At 42.5% G+C, this 21,804-nt stretch overlaps 1 protein-coding gene across 1 annotated transcript in view; it reads right to left on the reverse strand.

Moving 5' to 3' along the window:
• Nucleotides 1-21,804, reverse strand: part of LOC126177811 (potassium voltage-gated channel subfamily H member 8) — a 475,984-nt gene that overhangs the window by 175,995 nt on the left and 278,185 nt on the right. Inside the window, exon 7 of the mRNA XM_049924483.1 lies at nucleotides 14,300-14,513. Within this exon, the coding sequence (XP_049780440.1) occupies nucleotides 14,300-14,513 (214 nt within the window). The remainder of the gene's footprint in view (nucleotides 1-14,299; nucleotides 14,514-21,804) is intronic.

Below are 21,804 nucleotides of genomic sequence, written 5' to 3' on the forward strand. Positions count from 1 at the left end.
ATTCGGCAGTATTAAGAACGACGGTGCCATTTCCTTTATCAGCTGGTAATACGACAAGATCTTCATCTCTCCGAAGTAAACGAAGCCCCTCCCTCTCCTCTCTACTGATATTAGATCTGGGAGGCTTAGCTGAGGCCAAAATGCGACTGGTAATAAGTCTCACTTAGTCGGTGTCGTCCTGTGTAAGATACCGCACAGCCTGTTCTACTCCTCTGATAAGAACCACGATGGGTATAGTACGTGGTGTAGGAGTAGGGAAGAGAGGGCTCCCTTGTCAAGGTTCTTGTCCGACAGGTTGACAACAGTGCGTGCTGTTTCATGCTATGACTCCGATCTTTGCATAGCTGCAAGACGCTCAAATTTCTTTACTTGTTTAGCCCATGTATTGCTAAGATGAGCTCTTTGATGAGCAGCCGTCGTCACATCGACCCATTCCCAGTAAAATGGTGAGAGAACTGTAGATACCAAAAGATGGTCACTACACTCCTGGAAATGGAAAAAAGAACACATTGATACCGGTGTGTCAGACCCACCATACTTGCTCCGGACACTGCGAGAGGGCTGTACAAGCAATGATCACACGCACGGCACAGCGGACACACCAGAAACCGCGGTGTTGGCCGTCGAATGGCGCTAGCTGCGCAGCATTTGTGCACCGCCGCCGTCAGTGTCAGCCAGTTTGCCGTGGCATACGGAGCTCCATCGCAGTCTTTAACACTGGTAGCATGCCGCGACAGCGTGGACGTGAACCGTATGTGCAGTTGACGGACTTTGAGCGAGGGCGTATAGTGGGCATGCGGGAGGCCGGGTGGACGTACCGCCGAATTGCTCAACACGTGGGGCGTGAGGTCTCCACAGTACATCGATGTTGCCAGTGGTCGGCGGAAGGTGCACGTGCCCGTCGACCTGGGACCGAACCGCAGCGACGCACGGATGCACGCCAAGACCGTAGGATCCTACGCAGTGCCGTAGGGGACCGCACCGCCACTTCCCAGCAAATTAGGGACACTGTTGCTCCTGGGCTATCGGCGAGGACCATTCGCAACCGTCTCCATGAAGCTGGGCCACGGTCCCGCACACCGTTAGGCCGTCTTCCGCTCACGCCCCAACATCGTGCAGCCCGCCTCCAGTGGTGTCGCGACAGGCGTGAATGGAGGGACGAATGGAGACGTGTCGTCTTCAGCGATGAGAGTCGCTTCTGCCTTGGTGCCAATGATGGTCGTATGCGTGTTTGGCGCCGTGCAGGTGAGCGCCACAATCAGGACTGCATACGACCGAGGCACACAGGGCCAACACCCGGCATCATGATGTGGGGAGCGATATCCTACACTGGCCGTACACCACTGGTGATCGTCGAGGGGACACTGAATAGTGCACGGTACATCCAAACCGTCATCGAACCCATCGTTCTACCATTCCTAGACCGGCAAGGGAACTTGCTGTTCCAACAGGACAATGCACGTCCGCATGTATCCCGTGCCACCCAACGTACTCTAGAAGGTGTAAGGCAACTACCCTGGCCAGCAAGATCTCCGGATCTGTCCCCCATTGAGCATGTTTGGGACTGGATGAAGCGTCGTCTCACGCGGTCTGCACGTCCAGCACGAACGCTGGTCCAACTGAGGCGCCAGGTAGAAATGGCATGGCAAGCCGTTCCACAGGACTACATCCAGCATCTCTACGATCGTCTCCATGGGAGAATAGCAGGCTGCATTGCTGCGAAAGGTGGATATACACTGTACTAGTGCCGACATTGTGCATGCTCTGTTGCCTGTGTCTATGTGCCTGTGGTTCTGTCAGTGTGATCATGTGATGTATCTGACCTCAGGAATGTGTCAATTAAGTTTCCCCTTCCTGGGACAATGAATTCACGGTGTTCTTATTTCAATTTCCAGGAGTGTATATTAACTTGGTGCATTAAAATCCATTTCGTACCTTTTGTGTCGTAACCTTTCTTTGACGTTCGCCCGGCTTGTCTTCCGTAATGTATTCTTCACTCTAATCGACTTGATATGGTGTTTAACCACAGCAAACTTAAGCACAATCTTCTTATCGCGGCAGCGTTGCAGAAATTCCAAATTACCCCGCAACTGTGCATATTTGACGCGCAACTTCTCCAGTTGACGCATAGTTTGTAGAAGCTCATAGAGAAGGTAGAAATGTACCACGGAACCAAAGACTGCAAAAACACTATCAGCAATGACATTCTGAAACCATCGACTAGTTTCCAATGACCTGAAGTCCAGCTGATTCACTACAAATGTGTGAGTGTAAAGGTGAAGACATTACTGGTACAATTTTCACGAATGACGAATCATGATTGTCTTAACATAAGCTCGCCTACAAGTGAGTACAACGAGGATTTTGAATATTTTAAGGAAGATAACTTCCCTGGTCTTCGAAGTTACGTGGAATTATTCTTCCAGTAATGATAAATAAATTAAGGGAGAGTGCACAGTAGAGGGAGACCAGGAAAAAGTCAATTAGAGTGCTTCACAGGAGAAGACGCAATGACAAACGACACTTTTTCACCGAAATAAATGATGTGGAATCTGAAAGTAATTCAAGTTCACCTGGCTTCGTGTCTTACACACATCTCACGCATCTTCATAGAAATAAATGACTGCCGAATCTGAAAGAAATTAAAGTTCGCCTGGCTGCGTGTCTAATACACATCTCCATAGGACTGGTTCTAGTCATACGTTAGGTCGTGGTAAGATACCTTTAGTAGGTTTCCAATGCCGTTCACAGATGAAAAGTTGTATTGCAAGAGAATTTTGTGTAAAATTTTATGAAAAATTTTGTGCGAAGAGTGGTAGCTTAGTTAACGCTCAACATAACCAAATGTAATATTTTGTGAAATACCTCACAATTGATAATTTGGAAAGGCCGTTATTAAAACACTATTTTTTTTCTTCTGTTATTATTGTAGCAGCAATGACAATATAGGTCACCAACCGTTTATTTTTCCATACTTTTATCTGGTGATTCATTCATGGCTACTATTGCTCAAGAAGGAAGACAGAAGACAACGTGTAGATTTGTCTTATATTTATTATGGCACACAACGTAAAAGAAAAACTGATACCAAAATATTGTCACATTTAATTATTATTCTTCTTAATTTTACCTGAATGATCCTTCGTTGCTGCCATTCCTAAGGAGGAAGAGTAGAAGCTGTAGATGGTTGTATCTTATATTTTGTTATACTGTAGCGTGTAAAACAAAGTAATATTATATTTGTTGTTGGAACAATTTGTTATTACAACTGTTAACTACTTCTGTGTTGCGAGATATGTAGTAAAGACCTCCCTACATGAATCCAGCCCTTACAATAAAGAAACGTTAATCGTTCCCTTCCTTCCTGCAATTCATTCATTGCCCATTGTCAGTTTCGTAGGTTAACAAAAACTAATATAATGTTATACGAACAGCACACAGAATATCTTGAACTGATGTGTTCAAAAAATGTCTCTAAGCGCTACGGGACTTGACATCTGAGGTCATCAGTTCCCTAGACCTAGAACTACTTAAACCTAACTAACCTAAGGACATCACACACATCCATGCCCCAGGCAGGATTCGAACCTGCGACCGTAGCAGCAGCGCGGTTCCGGGCTGAAGCGCATAGAACCGCTTGGCCACAGCGGCCGGTTATGATGTTTTCAGTGCGCTCTTAGACTTCTGAGTGGTATGCTGCCTCACAAATGTTCGGGTGACACTTGATGTGATGTATGTAATTGTAAAATTCGATAATGTAGGAAACTGTTTTATTAACTGACGTTCTCCGTTACTGTGTGCTTACTACTTTTAATTCAACTTGTGTTTAATTTCATCTCATACCAGGTCATCGCCATATGTTTTTACCTTTGTACAGCTTGAGGCACACTTCGACTGTAAGCTAAGTATGTATGTTGGTAAGTTCTTTCTTTATTCTTGCAACTGAAGAACCAACGGTTGTTTCATAACTGTATTTTCACTCTGTTATGTACGATAGTGGGAGTGGTGGTCTAAAGGGTAGAGCGTTCTACCCCAGCCCTGGAGGTCTTGTGTTCCGTCTCGGGTAAGGGTGGGGATTTTTCGTCGTTCCAATCCTTCCAGAACAGTCAGGTCCGCTGAGCCTGCTACGAAATAGAGTACCGGGGATCTGCAGCGAGGTAAATGCTGCGGTCACCTGCAACCAGACCAGAGGCCCGTTCGTGGACTGAGCGCCCCATATAGATACGTTATTGGCAGTGTCAGAGGAAATCGAGGTTTTCCGACTAACTACAACTATACCCAACACATAGATCTGTTATTTTCCCACTGATGTGTGAGTGCCTCGACAATCCTCGTGGAGGAAAAACTTCTTCGAGCTATTGACGTTACTTTGATATTCGGAACCTCCACTTAATCTTGCAGACAGGAAGATGAGAAGTTGCTCTACAGCTTTTCAATGTGCAGCATTGTTAACTGCAGTCCATAAGTTTTGGTCGTTGGCATTCTCTCTATCTGGAAAGTGGGGCAAAAGATCGGCGGAGCCTTCCTCGCCACACTCACAGATTGGTCTGTTACTACATCCCACTGGATGTAGATGTTCGGCATATGGAGCATTACCTGTTAATAGGTGTATTGATAGGTGCACTACACCTCGAGTGGGGGCAACTTGGCGCATACTGAGCCTGTCCGGAATGCTTGGGATATGCTGCTACCCGCCTTGCAGTGCTTCTAATATCCCAGTCAGACTGCTGTTCATCTAACCTCCAGGTTCGTATGGGTCGTATGCGTCTTTCATCTGTAAAATGTACTATTGTGATCTTGTAAACAAGATCACATTGTTCACACTCCAATGACTACAACGCTGGTCTGTAACGCACTACGATATCGCTTGAACATATCCCGAGAATCACCAGTAAACCCTTGATAGGCGTAGCGCGAAAGGCATACAACCACTTGAAAAGAGCTACACAGTCGGTAATGTACAGTAGTGCTGATTGCAAAATAAAGATTTTTGATCTAACTATTGACAGCTAGACAGGCAGATTGTTACCATTCCGAAAACTGTGTTTTAATAGCTGACGTTTATTTTTCCAATGACCCGCTTCATATCTTCAGATCTGTGTTGCTGCATTCAGTAGCCGCATACTTCACAGGTACACGTGTTGTCATACTCCAGTTGCTGCAAAGACTTTTCTCCGTAGAATGAACCTTGAGATGCACTTCACCCATGAAGGAGGTCCATACAAAAATAAATCATTTCCGCTCTATATTTTTGTACTCCTTGTCAGTCTGGGAACTTGACCAAAATGGATTAACGGAAGAAAGAAAAGAAATGCGTCAGAAATTGGTATGACAACGCATGTGTTTCTGTGATACAAGTGTTTTTACGCCGATTTAAAGATGGCTATAGTTCTCAGCAGAAACTGGTCATTCTAAAAGTAAAACCACTTATTGTCGTCAGACAAAGTAATAGAAGATAGAAGAAATGCAATACTATGGGCAAAATGCTACGAGAAACATTATTGCGCTATTTTATTAGGGGGAATACACACTATACTGGGTGGTTGTAATTAAAGTGCAGCTACTCACGGAGATCCAGTGTGGGCTGCAATTATCGTGTGGCAGCGGAACTTGGTTGATATGCTAATGCGTTAAAGCGGAACCGATTTACACTGAAAAAAAAAATGGTTCCAGTCTTGGCCATCAGATGCAAATCTAGGGCTGTGTTGCAACTCGGTCTCCGGTGTTCATATTGAACAAACCGTGTAAGCTGCGGTTAATAGTAATGAAATCAAAATTATGCTTTTCTCACTTGTCTGACCTTTCCTGGTCACGGGCCGTTCGTAATCCATAACATATGGAAACATTTCTGTACGTATTTCCTACATCTTGCACCAGATTTGCAGCTGGTAGCCAAAATTGGAACTAATTTTTTGCAGCGTAAACAGGTTCCACAGTAACGGATTAGAATAACTATTAAGTTTCGTCGCCTTACGATTATTTTAGCCCACACTGGACGTCTGTGTATAACTGCACTATAACTACTGTATAACCACCCAGTACTATTTATTTTTTATCATTTTTATACCAGCTGTATTTAATGACATGGCTGTTTACGATAGACATGAAAACACAGAAGGCATCTGGATACTATCACAAAATAAGCTACTGTCATTAACACAGACGTTAGGAAGGTAACTACAGCTAAAGCATTGTATACGCACATTTGCCATGCAATCATCGCATGTAACTATGTATCACGTTGTAAAAATGGAATAATTAACAGGAATTTATGAACGTTCTAATGTAAATTAAGCTCTATGAAAGAAGAAATTTGAGAAAGAATAATACATTATTTGACTCCTACGACAGTCGGTCACGACTGTCTAATAGGTAGTGTCAGACATCAGAACCACTGTAGATGACACAAACACATACGCCTACCCATTTGGATATCGAGTCTAAATTAACTTCCATGACAGACAAGGGTGCGTCATTCTATGCTGCCGGAGTTTCTCAGTAGTAAGGGCCGGGGAGGAACGGCGTTGAATTCGCTTGAATAATGATGACTAGATGTTTTCAATGATTAAGAGATCTGGAGAACGTGCAGGCCAAACCAAAAGTCGATCGAGGTAGAGCACGACGTACCTCGTTTTTATCTTGCTGAAAGATAACGTCATGGACACCTCGAAGATGGGGCACAACAGACCTTAACACGGCATAAATGCAGCAGTTGCTGTCCAAATTACTGGCTGTTCGAACCGGTAGTTTATTATAGCCTGTGGCACAACGTACCATTACTCCAGATGATGGGTCATATGACGTGAAGATTGAAATTTTGAAACTTTCGCTAATTACGAGCATCCACATATCGATAGTCCAACATAATGCTGTATTCAGAACCGGGACTCGTCTGAGGTTTCGCTCCTGTGCTCAGTGTTATTGTTGGGCGGTATCAAACCGCCTGTCTCTGCTGCCGCGTCAGAGGAAGCCACAACAGTAGTCTTCATGACGAAAGTCTGTAGTGCTCCAGGCATCGTCACACTGTCCGAGAAGATAACTGTCTTGCTGGAAAACAGGTCCATTTCCTGACCGAAGTATGTGACGTTGCTGTAAGATCCTGCATGACCGGGTGAAAAATTTCTCTTCTTTCGGGCGCTAGTCGCGTGGAGCCGTTGAAATCCTGCATGGCACTGAAAATGGCGCACCTGAAACCGTTAGTTTCACATTTGCATAAAAGCTGTGGAATCCTATCCAACACGAGTAGTAATATTGCGAAACGGTAAAGTGCAGTTTCTATGGACCATGTCCTGCTGTTGTTGAATTTCGGCATGTCCTGGTAGGACACGATGCATAACACGAACTTCTCATAAAAAATAATATTCAAATTCGATTTCTCAATAAGTAGCTCATTATACGCAGTATAGGATATGAATCGTGATGCTTCAAAAAATGGCTCTGAGCACTATGGGACTCAACTGCTGTGGTCATAAGTCCCCTAGAACTTAGAACTACTTAAACGTAACTAACCTAAGGACAGCACACAACACCCAGCCATCACGAGGCAGAGAAAATCCCTGACCCCGCCGGGAATCGAACCCGGGAACCCGGGGGTGGGAAGCGAGAACGCTACCGCACGACCACGAGATGCGGGCAATGCTTCTTGATACCTCGTCGGTCCAAAAATTTCGAGACTAGGTTAATAAAAAATAAAGGGAAATTAAGGGGCTGCTGTCAGTACTTCATGTGTTCTACGTAGTCTCCTTCAACTGAGTACAATGCACGGAATATTCATACAAACTTGTGGAACAGTCAGAAAAGTCATACTTTCGTGACGTTATCCAACTCGCGCATCACATTGACATGCAAGTTTCATCACCCGCGATTATTTCTTCCACAAAATAATTGTCCGTGTTCGGCATTTCAATCAAGTCGTGGCAGGCGTCTAAACATAACCGTTTTTGCTTAGGATTCAAGGTGTGCAACGTTCTGGAGAATGCCTTTAACACTAGATTTAGAGATGCTGCACCATTGTCGTTTGTGACTCAACGACGTTGACACACTACGGCCGCATGTCCACTACGTAATACTGCCTTTTAACAACTGACTGGTCAAATGCACATCTATTGTTTACAGTAGTTTTCTCAGGCTGTTACCGTAGTTACTCCGCTGGCGTCCCGTGTACGCCATGAACAAAATCCGTCTCGGAACTTCTCTGATGGTCGGTGTAGCTTTACCATCGTTTTAAGACACGACTTATATCCCATTTTCCAAAAGTCCACGAAATATTATATCGCTATTTACTTCGCTTATAGTTGTCTGTTTGAGGTATGCTTCAGTTCTTGTGACATCACCGAGTCTGAAAACTTTAAGCTCACCATTTTCTTGTTTGTAAATAGTAAACTCGCAGTATCTCACACCTCAGTTCATAGTTAGACGAAGGCTACCGCTAGAGTTTTTCACATAACTATTGTAACCGACCTGCGTCTTTATGTCTCTAGCTGAGCTTGTGAAACAAATTTCGTGAACTGTCTTCTCTTTCCTCTCCCCTGTCTCCCCCCGGTATACAGTTGGTTGGCACTAGTCAGTCGAAATGATCCAAAAATTTACCTCCCAAACTATCGCCGATTCACGTACCACAGCCCTTTTGTCGGCTGACATGTCTGTGAGGCGTGAAGGCAGAATACACGACATAATGGCCTCAGCTCCCGGAAGCTTTACATCTGTCTTGCAGCCGTGAGAGCGCTTGGGCCAGATGATCGATGGCGGTTGCTTGCTGCTACACCACTTCCTCGTGGGAAGTCCGACAGATTCACCTCCACCACCAGCACTGCTTGATGGTATTTGCCCGCTTTCGTGGATGATTCACGAGGGTAGCATCTTGAAATCACGTAGAAACGTATTTTTCTCGCAACAGTTGAGATTAGCCGATGGCAAGCGTACTGGCCTCTCCTCCGGAATATACCACGCCCTTGTAAGTAGGACCGACTAGCTAAGGAAAAAACATACTGCACTCAGTGATAAACTGTTTCAGCCTCAAATACTAAAGCACAGCCTTGTATCACAAAAGCAAAATACACCAAACCGAATTTTGAAAATCAGCTCACACAAGTCACTAACAACGAATAAAAGTTTTTTGGTTACATATCTGAGGAGAAACTCAGATATCAGCAAGGTAGTGATTGAACGTGAGGTACAGAGCAGAGGTTCGGTAGTATATGTATTATCTGCATTCACGAAGACGCTAAAGCTAAGTAACTAATTAAGAGATGGGAGAACAAAAGTTTTGAATTCCGCTGTGTAAGTAAAAGTATAACATCTACGATGAGATATCAAGTGTTTACATATGAAATATTAGAGTGCCTGTCGTGGTATTTGGGAAATAATGTGATGCTCACACAGTAGTTATAGTCACAAGGTGTACATTTCTACAGAAAGTAGTTCTGAGTCATGTCTGAAGAACAGTGCAGATATTACTTGTGTTTATTTTGAACAACAGTTCAAAGTAAGAGAATGGGAGAATTTCAGTTTTTTTAGCATTTGTTTTGAAAAACTGAACAATAAAATCTGCGATTTGCATAAGACATTATCTGAATACAGACGACTGAACATAGAAGTACAGAACTTCAAAATATAACATAAACCGGTAGACAGTATTATCAAGAGATTATTTCCATAATTTTTAAATAATCTAATTTTACCACAACTTATTAATTTTACACAATTTCGTAACGTATTTAATTAATTAAAACTAATAAAGACATTCCTAATGTTTTGGACAAAAGCCGCATAGTAGGAAGCAACCATAACTGCCAATGGTGTAGACGCAGGAATGAAGCTACATGGTAGATTATAACTGGGCAGGTCATCCCATTACGAATGACGTGCTCTGAGTCTTGTTTGCTAGTAAGTCTGCAATACACTCACATATCTGTTCCAGTAGTCCATGAGCACATATTTCAATCACAAATAATACATCAATACATCTCAATAACCATCAGAGAGTTAGTGGTATGTGATGTTCACAGCGAGCAACAATAGGAGCTATTAATTCAGTTAAATATTTCGCCAGTATGTACATACTGGGGGAAAATGTCTGATTAGATTGGATACGCTGGGAGATGTCAGAGCAAACAATCACAAATTTCTTACGGTGTCGCCTGCAAGGCCAGAATTCTCTACTAAAGTCCCATTTCTTCTGAGACTTGTGTGATGTTCAGTAGTTCCGCTTTCATGTTGTATTTTCCGTTTGGCTTCAGCGGTAGCCTATATCGTATTTGTCCGTATGGCCTGTGATGGGGGACGCACACTCTACAGTTATCAACCAAATCCATACCTCCCCACTTCTCCGTCAAACTAGCGTCAACTGCGGGTAGTGAAAGGAAGAAAGACTTCTTGTAGCCTCAGTATGGTCATTGCGCAAGACATATGTGACAAAGAGCGAATGTACTCCATGACTTATGTTATAACGACTGCTCTCGGAGTTTTAGCATTTCCATGTTACACGTTTCCCTTGCTGCTGTCTCACCATGATTTCTGTGATGCTCTTGCACCGCCTAAGAAAAACTCGTCACTAACTGCGAACTGTCTGTATGCCGTAAACAGAACTCGATAAAGGTCCCAGACTGACGTACGGTCAAGTACTGGAAAAAGTTTCTCAAGCTACTTCACTCATGAATGAACTTTTGTATTCTTCTAAAAAATCTTTGCCAGGTATGTGCCTTTCCCAACAACTAGGTTTTTGTGATTGCCCGTCGAATTTTCTCCACATGCTCACGGTTATCTGATTGTCAATCGTAGAATTTAGTCGTATTGAGGCTCAAAATCCCATCTTTGTACAAAACACAAACTATCTGCTTGCCGTTACAATGATTGTCTGATGGTGCCAAATTCCCGTATGCAAGTGCGTCTTCAGCAAACATCCCCAGAAGCCAGAGAAGCAACGAAGTTTATATAGTCGTCTATAAGCGGCAATCAAATGAAAACGATACGGTTTGAAAACCTAAGTAGGCTGTTTATTATTTCAAAACTAGTTGCTATGACTGTTAATCCACTTATCCTATTGTGAAACAAGACGGTCAGTGCCATCATGGATAATGTGTGTTGTTGCTTAAAAAATAATGATTGTTTCTCGGCGTGCTCGTGTTCGACCGGAGCACGTCAATGGTCACGAACGTGTTTCTTATGGGCTCCAAAAATGTGGAAACCGCTTAGGCAAAGATCGGAGCTGTGTGTAAGGGCTTCCCAGTGTAACTTCTGCAGAATACAAGAAACAACCTTAGCAACATACAGCATCTACCGTAGCAGTGACAAAAGTGGTAATGACGCGATGAGACTATCCTGACCGACTGTTGTCTTTGATAGACGCCCGACCTTCTCGAAATCGTTGTTCCAAACAAAAACACGCGCGTAGTCGGACGCACACATCGATCGCTGACCTCACTTAGAGCACGTCTAACAGACAAATGACACGGTGGTGAATGGTCGCGCTGTTCCTTCCTGATTTTCAATGGAGGCCTCTTCCACACACACTTACCTGCGTTACCAATGACCGCACAATGCTCGTTATAACATCTGCCTCGTTTTCATTTGACTGCCGCGTGTGTAATGAGAGTCTCTAATCTTTAGTGTTCACAGATGAAAAAGGAGGATCATAAACCTAATACGTGTCTGAAAATGAATATTTAGTTTTTTATTGACATAAATCATTTACTCCTTATAGTAGCAACTTAAACTCAAAGCAATTGCTGAACGTAAAGACCGCTAATTTTAATGAACACGTTACAAATGTGCATTAAATTTTGATATACTTTTCCAAACACAGCTTGTTTGAATGATACTTCATGAACAGAAAGCAAAAAGTTGTGCTGAATAGCACAAATAATGTTGCTAGAGTGGTAAATTCTACTGAATGGGGAGTTATCACAAATGGAGTCCCACAGGGTTGAGTTTTGAGTCCTCTGCTGTTTCTTATTCATGCGAATGTCCTCCCACTTAACGTTCAGCAAGCTGAACTAGTACTTTTTGCAGATTACACAAGTGTTATAATAAATCCCATTCCAGAAAAATCAGCTGAAGATATTGATAAGGATGTCTTTCAAAGAATCATTAAGTGCCAGAATGAGATTTTCACTCTGCAGCGGTGTGTGCGCTGATATGAAACTTCCTGGCAGATTAAAACTGTGTGCCCGACCGAGACTCGAACTCGGGACCTTTGCCTTCCGCGGGCAAGTGCTCTACCATCTGAGCTACCGAAGCACGACTCACGGCCGGTACTCACAGCTTTACTTCTGCCAGTACCTCGTCTCCTACCTTCCAAACTTTACAGAAGCTCTCCTGCGAACCTTGCAGAACTAGCACTCCTGAAAGAAAGGATACTGCGGAGACATGACTTAGCCACAGCCTGGGGGAGGTTTCCAGAATGAGATTTTCACTCTGCAGCGGAGTGTGCGCTGATATGAAACTTCCTGGCAGATTAAAACTGTGTGCCCGACCGAGACTCGAACTCGGTCCCGAGTTCGCTTCTTTCGCTCTTCATATAATAGCTTGTCTTGGTAATAAGCAGATCAGCCTCCTAACGTACTTTGCATATTTCCACTCAATAATGTCTTATGGAATAGTTTCATGGGGTAACTCACCACTTAAACATAAAGTATTGATTGCACAAAAGAGAGCATTGAGAATAATTAGTGGCGTTCACCGAGGGACGTCATGTAGGCACCTTTTCAAGAAGTTAGGTATTTTATCTGCACCATCAGAGTACATACATTCGCTACTGAAATTCGTTACAAATCATCCATCTCAGTTCGCGGAGAACGGTGATGTTCATACGTGCAACACTAGAGGGAAAAATGACCTTTCCTATACGTTACTGAAGCTGTCAGTTGCTCAAAAAGGAGTACATTATTCAGTAACAAAAATCTTTGATCATTTGCCCAACAACATAAAGTGTCTGGCAGGTAGCAGCTCAAGTTTTAAATCTAGCTTAAAATCATTTCTTTTGGACAACTCCTTCTACTCCATGGACGAGTTTCTGTTTCAGAAATGGTAAAAAAATGTACCTCTAAATGTAGTTGCATGTGTAGAACTAAACATTTCAATAACATGAATATTATCACTATTCATGTGTGTATATATATCTTATAATCTGACTTGTTTCACATCATATCGATAAAAAAACTAAAACTAAACTAAACCAAATATCCTCTCTGGCTTTTGTGTAATGAGACTGGCAGCTATGATACAACCAACCACTTCCTGTTTAACTTCTACTAGAACTACATACACCAACGAACTCATGTAATCACACAGGGAAAAAACCCATAGGAGTGTTATCTGGCGATCGTGCTGACTAAGAGACAGGTATTCCCAATCGAATCCAACGATGATATATCTGTTGTTCAGGTGGTGACGGACGTTAATACCGAAGTGGAAAGGTGCACCGTTATGTTGAAAACACCTGATGCGAACGGCTAAATTTATTACTTATTTATTACATGGCATAAAATAAGAGTTTTTGAATCACAAAATAGCTAGACATATAGAAAAAAGTACTAAAGTACTACTTAAAACACTTCATCACAGTTCTCCAGCGTAATATAACGCAAATGATAGTAGTTATTGGTAAATATTAAGGATTTTTATGTATTTTGTCACCCCATTCGTCACTGTCAGAAAATTTTCGAAAGGGCTCTTGTAGGCAAGTATAGCGTATCAGCAACTGTTTGTCGTTCATCACGACATCAACAACATGTTGTCGTCTGTATGGTATTGCTTGTAATAATTTATAATGCAGCCCATGCATCCAAACTGCATCACATGCTTAACTTACATCACCGAAATCTACGGATGTTTTCTACTTCATTGGTATCCTCTGGTGGTGCTAAGGAGCAGACTTCTAGACAATTATCTAAAGCCGACAACTACATGATCGTAGAGGATTTGGACAAGGTATGTATTCCTCGAACGGTAGAGGCCTTGTCACTTATATCCGACCTTGTATTTATTTCCAACGGCGTTTGCCAATCGAGAATAACATGTAATTGCACAGGGAGACTACAGAACTGTTGTCTGATAGTCTGTTTTTTACGTCTTATGTAACTCGGGGTTGCTTTCACATACTCGCAGTGCTTCTGTTTAATAATAACTCACATTAAACTACTGTTATTTCGTAGTGACTTTGCTTAGCTATTTCCGTTTCCTAATTATCTCAGAATCGCTACATCCAGATTTGTCAGAAGCGACCTGAACTGTCAACGCTTGCGACTAGGAAGTCGAAGGAAAGCCCTGGCGTGCACAGTAGAGCTAGCGGACGACTCACCGAGGTCCCAGTCCTTCTCGTTTCGCAGCCGCTCCTTCTCGGCGATGACGTACCAGATGCAGGCGAGCCAGTGCGCGACCAGCGTGAAGGAGAGCATGAGCAGCGTGAGGATCATGGCGCTGTACTGCGAGTAGCGGTCCATCTTCTGCAGCAGCCGCGCCAGCCGCAGCAGCCGCGTCAGCTTCAGCAGGTGGATGTGGCCGTGCCCAGAGTCCTGGGGGGAAAGGCAGCACGTCTACGAACTCACGTACCAGTCTCTGTAGCAGTAACACCAACACAGGTGAGGCAGGGTGGGGGAAAAGAATCGGTGAGGGTTTTGTTGAGCGAACCATCCGCACATTGCCCCACTCAGGGAGACCCAAAAAGTCAGAGAGTTGAACTTATGTGCAGGCGCAGGTGAGGACATTCTCTGCATAATCGGCTATGGGAGTAACATGTGGAAAAAATTGCTAAGAAGAAGATACAGAATGATGTTAAGACACCAAGTCCTTGGTACCTGAGGATATTGTAGCGGATAAAAACTGTAGTGAGGGAGAAAAGTTGGAATACATCCAGCATATTATCGAGGACGTTGAGTGTAGGTTCTTATCTGAGATGAAGAGGTTGGCACAGAAGGGGAAGCTGTGGCGTGCGTCATCAGACCATTCAGGAGACACTATAAGAGTTTAGAAGAAGGGGTGGGGTGAGATGGGAGGACGTGTGTTGAGGTATCAGAGAATAAATTTCATTGTATTAGAGGGACTAGTAGAGAGCAGAAACCGTAGGGGAGCACAGAGATTGCAGTACACCCAAAGAATAATTGAAGAACTTGGATATAAGTTCTGAGACGAAGACGCTGTAACAGGAGATGAATTCGCGGCGAGCCGCATGAAACCAGCCAGAAGAGTGATGAAAAAAGTAAAGGTGTTGAGAGTCAATCTAGTTTGAGTTTTCAAAATGTGGAAACTCTTTTTTGTGTCATAAATCTTCTGAGTGGTTACTATTTCACTGGAAATAGTTATAAACGATAAACTTTCACTTTAAATTTTAATCTCATTTCCTAACATTTTATGTGGAAAATTTAAATGGATTATTTCATGTTTGTCGTGTTCATAAGAATAAATTTGTTTTCGAACTGATTTTTTATAGTTTTTCCACGTTTGTTATCCTAATAAACTACCTCTATCAACAAAAAGATTAACTCGGTAAGTCCCATGTTCAAATGAAAACATGAACCTGTATAAATTTAAAACAACTTAATTTCTTTCTTATTCTTTTTTTTGCGGAAGTGTAGTACTGATCATAATGGAAGATAGTTGTTGACCATTTTTTTAAATATATGTAAAATGAGTGTTAATCTCAAGAGGGTTAAGCGGTGCCAAGGGGCAGACACCTTCCACGTTACCAAACCGTATAATGTGTTGGTGTGGACAACAATGAATTAAAATTGCCTCGCCACGTTCCTGTTCCGAGGAGAATATTTTAAAGCATCCAGCGCTATTCAGACTAAATCTCATTGGCTGACACGAGTTAATATAGAGGGATGCGCAGATTGCTTCAGATCTGTCAAGGAACGATCACCAATTCGACCTCATATTTTAATTAAAAAAAAATCACACTTGGAGGATATTAGCCCCAGAAATCGATATCGCTCGAAAATTTGGGCCATACTTCTGATAGTACACAGTTATGATCTTCTGAAGGTACAACTCTTACAGTTTAGAGGGCACTGGTTGTTTGTCACTCGGTCCACCCCATTGCAACAGCCTAATGGCCCAGTGCGAAGTAATGTACAGTGGAGTGAGTAAGAGGCTTGCGAAATACTGTTTTGAAACTGGTAACATGCTTTGTTCACTGTGTCAAAGATCGAGATTTTAATCTATATTTGGTGCCAGATGTGTGTTTGCTTCGAATATTTTTATGTTGCGATTTGCAAATGCAGCGCAAATGAATGAGACAAATGAGAGTGTCATTAAACAAGTAGCGAAGTTCTTCAACATGGATGGCGCGATTAAATTGTGCCGGCCAGTGTGGCCGAGCGGTTCTAGGCGCTACAGTCTGGACGGTCGCAGGTTCGAATCCTGCTTCCGGCATGGATGTGTGTGATGTCCTTAGGTTAGTTAGGTTTAAGTAATTCTAAGTTCTAGGTGACTGATGACCTCAGAAGTTAAGTCCCATAGTGCTCAGAGCCATTTGATCCATTTTTTGATTAAACTGTAAATCGAGAATCATTAACTTCATTTCCTAATAATTCTTCATTTACTTAGGTATATTCATTTTGATTTTAAGGCGTATAATTATTTAGCTGCAGAACATCAATACGAGAATACTGTTAATGTACGAGTAATATTGAACAAATGTGTGCGTGAGGTTGACATATTACGTAATCATATTACTTACTATTTTTCACGTAGAATAACATACGTTCTCGTACAAGATTTCAAAACACGTTGGGCTGATGCGCCCATCTCCCCCCCCCCCCCCCCTCGCCCCTTCAACATCCTACAAATAGAAGGGCTCTGGTTGTCTACTTCCCTCTGGGCATTGGGGATTAGGCGGCTGCACGGGAGGGTGGGGGGGGGGGGGTCGAGTGACAAACAACTAGTGCCCTCGAAAAACTAAGAGTTGTAACTTCAGAGGGTTATAACAGCGTACTATCAGAATTATGGCCCAAACGTTCTCGCGGGGTCGATTGCGGGGGCTGATATCTAGCACGTGTGTTATGCTCTCCTGAACATATGAAGTCAAGTTGATCATGTTTCGTGTGATACTCCTTCCCTAGTGAAATGTCCTTGCAGTGGAGTTAATTTTATTGGTAATAAAACAGCTGTGATGAATACTACATCTAAGAAATGCTCATAAGATTTAAATCAACAAATTACGCTGGCACTAATTCAGCGATCTTCGACTGCGAATTATTTATTTACTATAGAAGCTCGATGCGGACAGGCATTATCTTGCGTGAAGTCGATAGCATTAACTTACACGATGAGGACAGCACTATGTTGCATGAAGAGGACTTCATAGCATAGCTGAAAAGTTGCACGTACTGTATGGCAGACATATCTCATCTTGGTAATTATGAGTGCTAACAGTATTCCTACAGTATTCAACAAATATGTGAAGTTCTGTACACCAATCCAAAATAATACTTCTCAATATCAGAACCATATCGGAATTTTTCCAGAGGTTCCTGTTATTTTCATGGTTACCACATTCCGTCCAGGCCGCAATCATTCTACGAACCGCTCTGGCATGCACATTCCTCCATTCATTCATGGCTCAACCTCGATGCTGCTGGGTCTGGACACTCCGACGTCCGGCTTGCGGACCAGCCCATCTGAAGCTCAGCTATGCCACTGTTCGGGTAACCGCAACTACTGAGGTAACCGTAGGCGCTGCAGACCATTTTATTACTTATATCGTTAGATTCGTCCTGCTCTAAATTCCAGACATCGGTCCTCATGGCCATCAGCGTGTTGGCCTACTTACTATTCTCGTAGTGGTTGCTAAGACCTTGTGACACGTTCATCATAATAGAGACTGGATTTTGTATTTGAGCTGCGTCAGGACGTCCGAACACTAAACTAGAAAACAGCGTCCAAATGGCAGTCCTTTGTAAAATATGGTCGTAACGAAAGAGGAAACACGAATGAAATGTTGTGGGCGTAATGAACGTAATATTTGAAATACGTCCAGTACAATAAATAAAAATATAAATTTCAGCGAAGGCAATGATGGTGTCGTTTAATAAGTTCATGATCGCTGTAAGACAATCACAGTATGTCTTTACAGATTTTCGAAAGGTTTTACATTCGGTAGCACTGCAACGTGTACCAATGAAAATAAGTTTGTCTGAAGGAATGAAGGAAAATTAAGAGAGTGTCAATAGAGACGGAGCATATCCTCGGATTAAGAAGGGATGAGAAGGAAAGCCGGCCGGAGTGGCCGAGCGGTTAAAGGCGCTACAGTCTACGACCGCTACGGTCGCAGGTTCGAATCCTGCCTCGGGCATGGATGTGTGTGATGTCCTTAGGTTAGTTAGGTTTAAGTAGTTCTAGGTTCTAGGGGACTTATGACCACAGCAGTTGAGTCCCACAGTGCTCAGAGCCATTTTTTTTGAGAAGGAAAATCGGCTATACTCTTTTCAAAGGAACTGGTCCGGAATTTGCTTCAAGTGATTTTAGTGATATCACGAAAAACCTAAACTCGATGGCTAGACGGGGATTTGAACCGTCGTCCTCCCGAAAGCGGCGTTCCTGTGGGATCTATAATCGTGTTTACGCTCTCTCTGAGCTACGCGTCTATTCTAAGAAGTGGGCATTCCGTTCCTATGCAGAGAGCACAAATTCAGTTTGTAGAAACTTTTGATCTTAATTTATGGTGAAAGCACACCTTTTATTCGCTCAGTTTTTCCCTTTTCCCGATTGTGGTCAACTCTGGAAACTCTGATAATTATCACTTTCTGTTTTCCATTTCTCACTGTTTCAAATAGTTGTATCCTGAAAAACAATGACAGTAGAGCATATATTTAAATGTTTTATAATCAGAATTTATATGCCAACTAGCTCTGCAGATGACGAAGAAATTGAAGAAATGTATGATGATATAAAAGAAATTATTCAGATAGTGAAGGGAGACGAAAATTTAATAGTCATGGGTGACTGGAATTCGAGTGTAGGAAAAGGGAGAGAAGGAAACGTAGTAGGTGAATATGGATTGGGGCTAAGAAATGAAAGAGGAAGCCGCCTGGTAGAATTTTGCACAGAGCACAACTTAATTATAGCTAACACTTGGTTTAAGAATCATGATAGAAGGTTGTATACATGGAAGAACCCTGGAAATACTAAAAGGTATCAGATAGATTATATAATGGTAAGACAGAGATTCAGGAACCAGGTTTTAAATTGTAAGACATTTCCAGGGGCAGATGTGGACTCTGACCACAATCTATTGGTTATGACCTGTAGATTAAAACTGAAGAAACTGAAAAAAGGTGGGAATTTAAGGAGATGGGACCTGGATAAACTGAAAGAACCAGAGGTTGTACAGAGTTTTAGGGAGAGCATAAGGGAACAATTGACAGGAATGGGGGAAAGAAATACAGTAGAAGAAGAATGGGTAGCTTTGAGGGATGAAGTAGTGAAGGCAGCAGAGGATCAAGTAGGTAAAAAGACCAGGGCTCTTAGAAATCCTTGGGTAACAGAAGAAATATTGAATTTAATTGATGAAAGGAGAAAATATAAAAATGCAGTTAATGAAGCAGGCAAAAAGGAATACAAACGTCTCAAAAATGAGATTGACAGGAAGTGCAAAATGCCTAAGCAGGGATGGCTAGAGGACAAATGTAAGGATGTAGAGGCTTATCTCACTAGGGGTAAGATAGATACTGCCTACAGGAAAATTAAAGAGACCTTTGCAGATAAGAGAACCACTTGTATGAACATAAAGAGCTCAGATGGAAACCCAGTTCTAAGCAAAGAAGGGAAAGCAGAAAGGTGGAAGGAGTATATAGAGGGTCTATACAAGGGCGATGTACTTGAGGACAATATTATAGAAATGGAAGAGGATGTAGATGAAGATGAAATGGGAGATACGATACTGCGTGAAGAGTTTGACAGAGCACTAAAAGACCCGAGTCGAAACAAGGCCCCCGGAGTAGACAACATTCCATTGGAACTACTGACGGCCTTGGGAGAGCCAGTCCTGACAAAACTCTACCATCTGGTGAGCAAGATGTATGAAACAGGCGAAATACCCTCAGACTTCAAGAAGAATATAATAATTCCAATCCCAATGAAAGCAGGTGTTGACAGATGTGAAAATTACCGAACAATCAGTTTAATAAGCCACAGCTGCAAAATACTAACACGAATTCTTTACAGACGAATGGAAAAACTAGTAGAAGCCGACCTCGGGGAAGATCAGTTTGGATTCCGTAGAAATACTGGAACACGTGAGGCAATACTGACCTTACGACTTATCTTAGAAGAAAGATTAAGGAAAGGCAAACCTACGTTTCTAGCATTTGTAGACTTAGAGAAAGCTTTTGACAGTGTTGACTGGAATACTCTCTTTCAAATTCTAAAGGTGGCAGGGGTAAAATACAGGGAGCGAAAGGCTATTTACAATTTGTACAGAAACCAGATGGCAGTTATAAGAGTCGAGGGACATGAAAGGGAAGCAGTGGGTGGGAAGGGAGTGAGACAGGGTTGTAGCCTCTCCCCGATGTTATTCAATCTGTATATTGAGCAAGCAGTAAAGGAAACAAAAGAAAAATTCGGAGTAGGTACTAAAATCCATGGAGAAGAAATAAACCTTAAGGTTTGCCGATGACATTGTATTTCTGTCAGAGACAGCAAAGGACCTGGAAGAGCAGTTGAACGGAATGGACAGTGTCTTGAAAGGAGGATATAAGATGAACATCAACAAAAGCAAAACGAGGATAATGGAATGTAGTCGAATTAAGTCGGGTGATGCTGAGGGAATTAGATTAGGAAATGAGACACTTAAAGTAGTAAAGGAGTTTTGCTATTTGGGGAGCAAAATAACTGATGATGGTCGAAGTAGAGAGGATATAAAATGTAGACTGGCGATGGCAAGGAAAGCGTTTCTGAAGAAGAGAAATTTGTTAACATCGAGTATAGATTTAAGTGTCAGGAAGTCATTTCTGAAAGTATTTGTATGGAGTGTAGCCATGTATAGAAGTGAAACATGGACGATAAATTGTTTGGACAAGAAGAGAATAGAAGCTTTCGAAATGTGGTGCTACAGAAGAATGCTGAAGATTAGATGGGTAGATCACGTAACTAACGAGGAAGTATTGAATAGGATTGGGGAGTAGAGAAGTTTGTGGCACAACTTGACTAGAAGAAGGGATCGGTTGGTAGGACATGTTCTGAGGCATCAAGGGATCACCACTTTAATATTGGAGGGCAGCGTGGAGGGTAAAAATCGTAGGGGGAGACCAAGAGATGAATACACTAAGCAGATTCAGAAGGATGTAGGTTGCAGTAGTTACTGGGAGATGAAGAAGCTTGCACAGGATAGAGTAGCATGGAGAGCTGCATCAAACCAGTCTCAGGACTGAAGACCACAACAACAACAACATAATCAGAATGTTCCATAAACCTCTACTAGCTAGAGTTGTGCTGAAGAAAGAATTCCTTATTGATGTTCCATATTTCCCGATGGATTTCACAGATATAAATGGTCAGACGACTGTAGTGTAATATCAGCAGAAGCACAAAATGGTATAACGGGAGTAGGAGTCGTTGTGAATAGGAAGGTAGGGAAGTGAGAATGAGTTCCTGTGAACAGTTCAGTGATACGGTTGTTACCATCAGAATCTACAGCAAACTATCACCGACAACAATAGCTCAGATATACACGCTGACGCCTTAAGCAGAAAATGAAGCGACAGAGAAAGTATATGAGATAGCGAACGGGTAATTCACTACATAAAGGGAGATGAAAATTTAATAGGAATGCGGTTGTGAGGGAAGAAATACAAGACAGGATTACGG

This window comes from Schistocerca cancellata, chromosome 1 (assembly GCF_023864275.1).
Source record: "Schistocerca cancellata isolate TAMUIC-IGC-003103 chromosome 1, iqSchCanc2.1, whole genome shotgun sequence".
Taxonomy (NCBI): domain Eukaryota; kingdom Metazoa; phylum Arthropoda; class Insecta; order Orthoptera; family Acrididae; genus Schistocerca; species Schistocerca cancellata.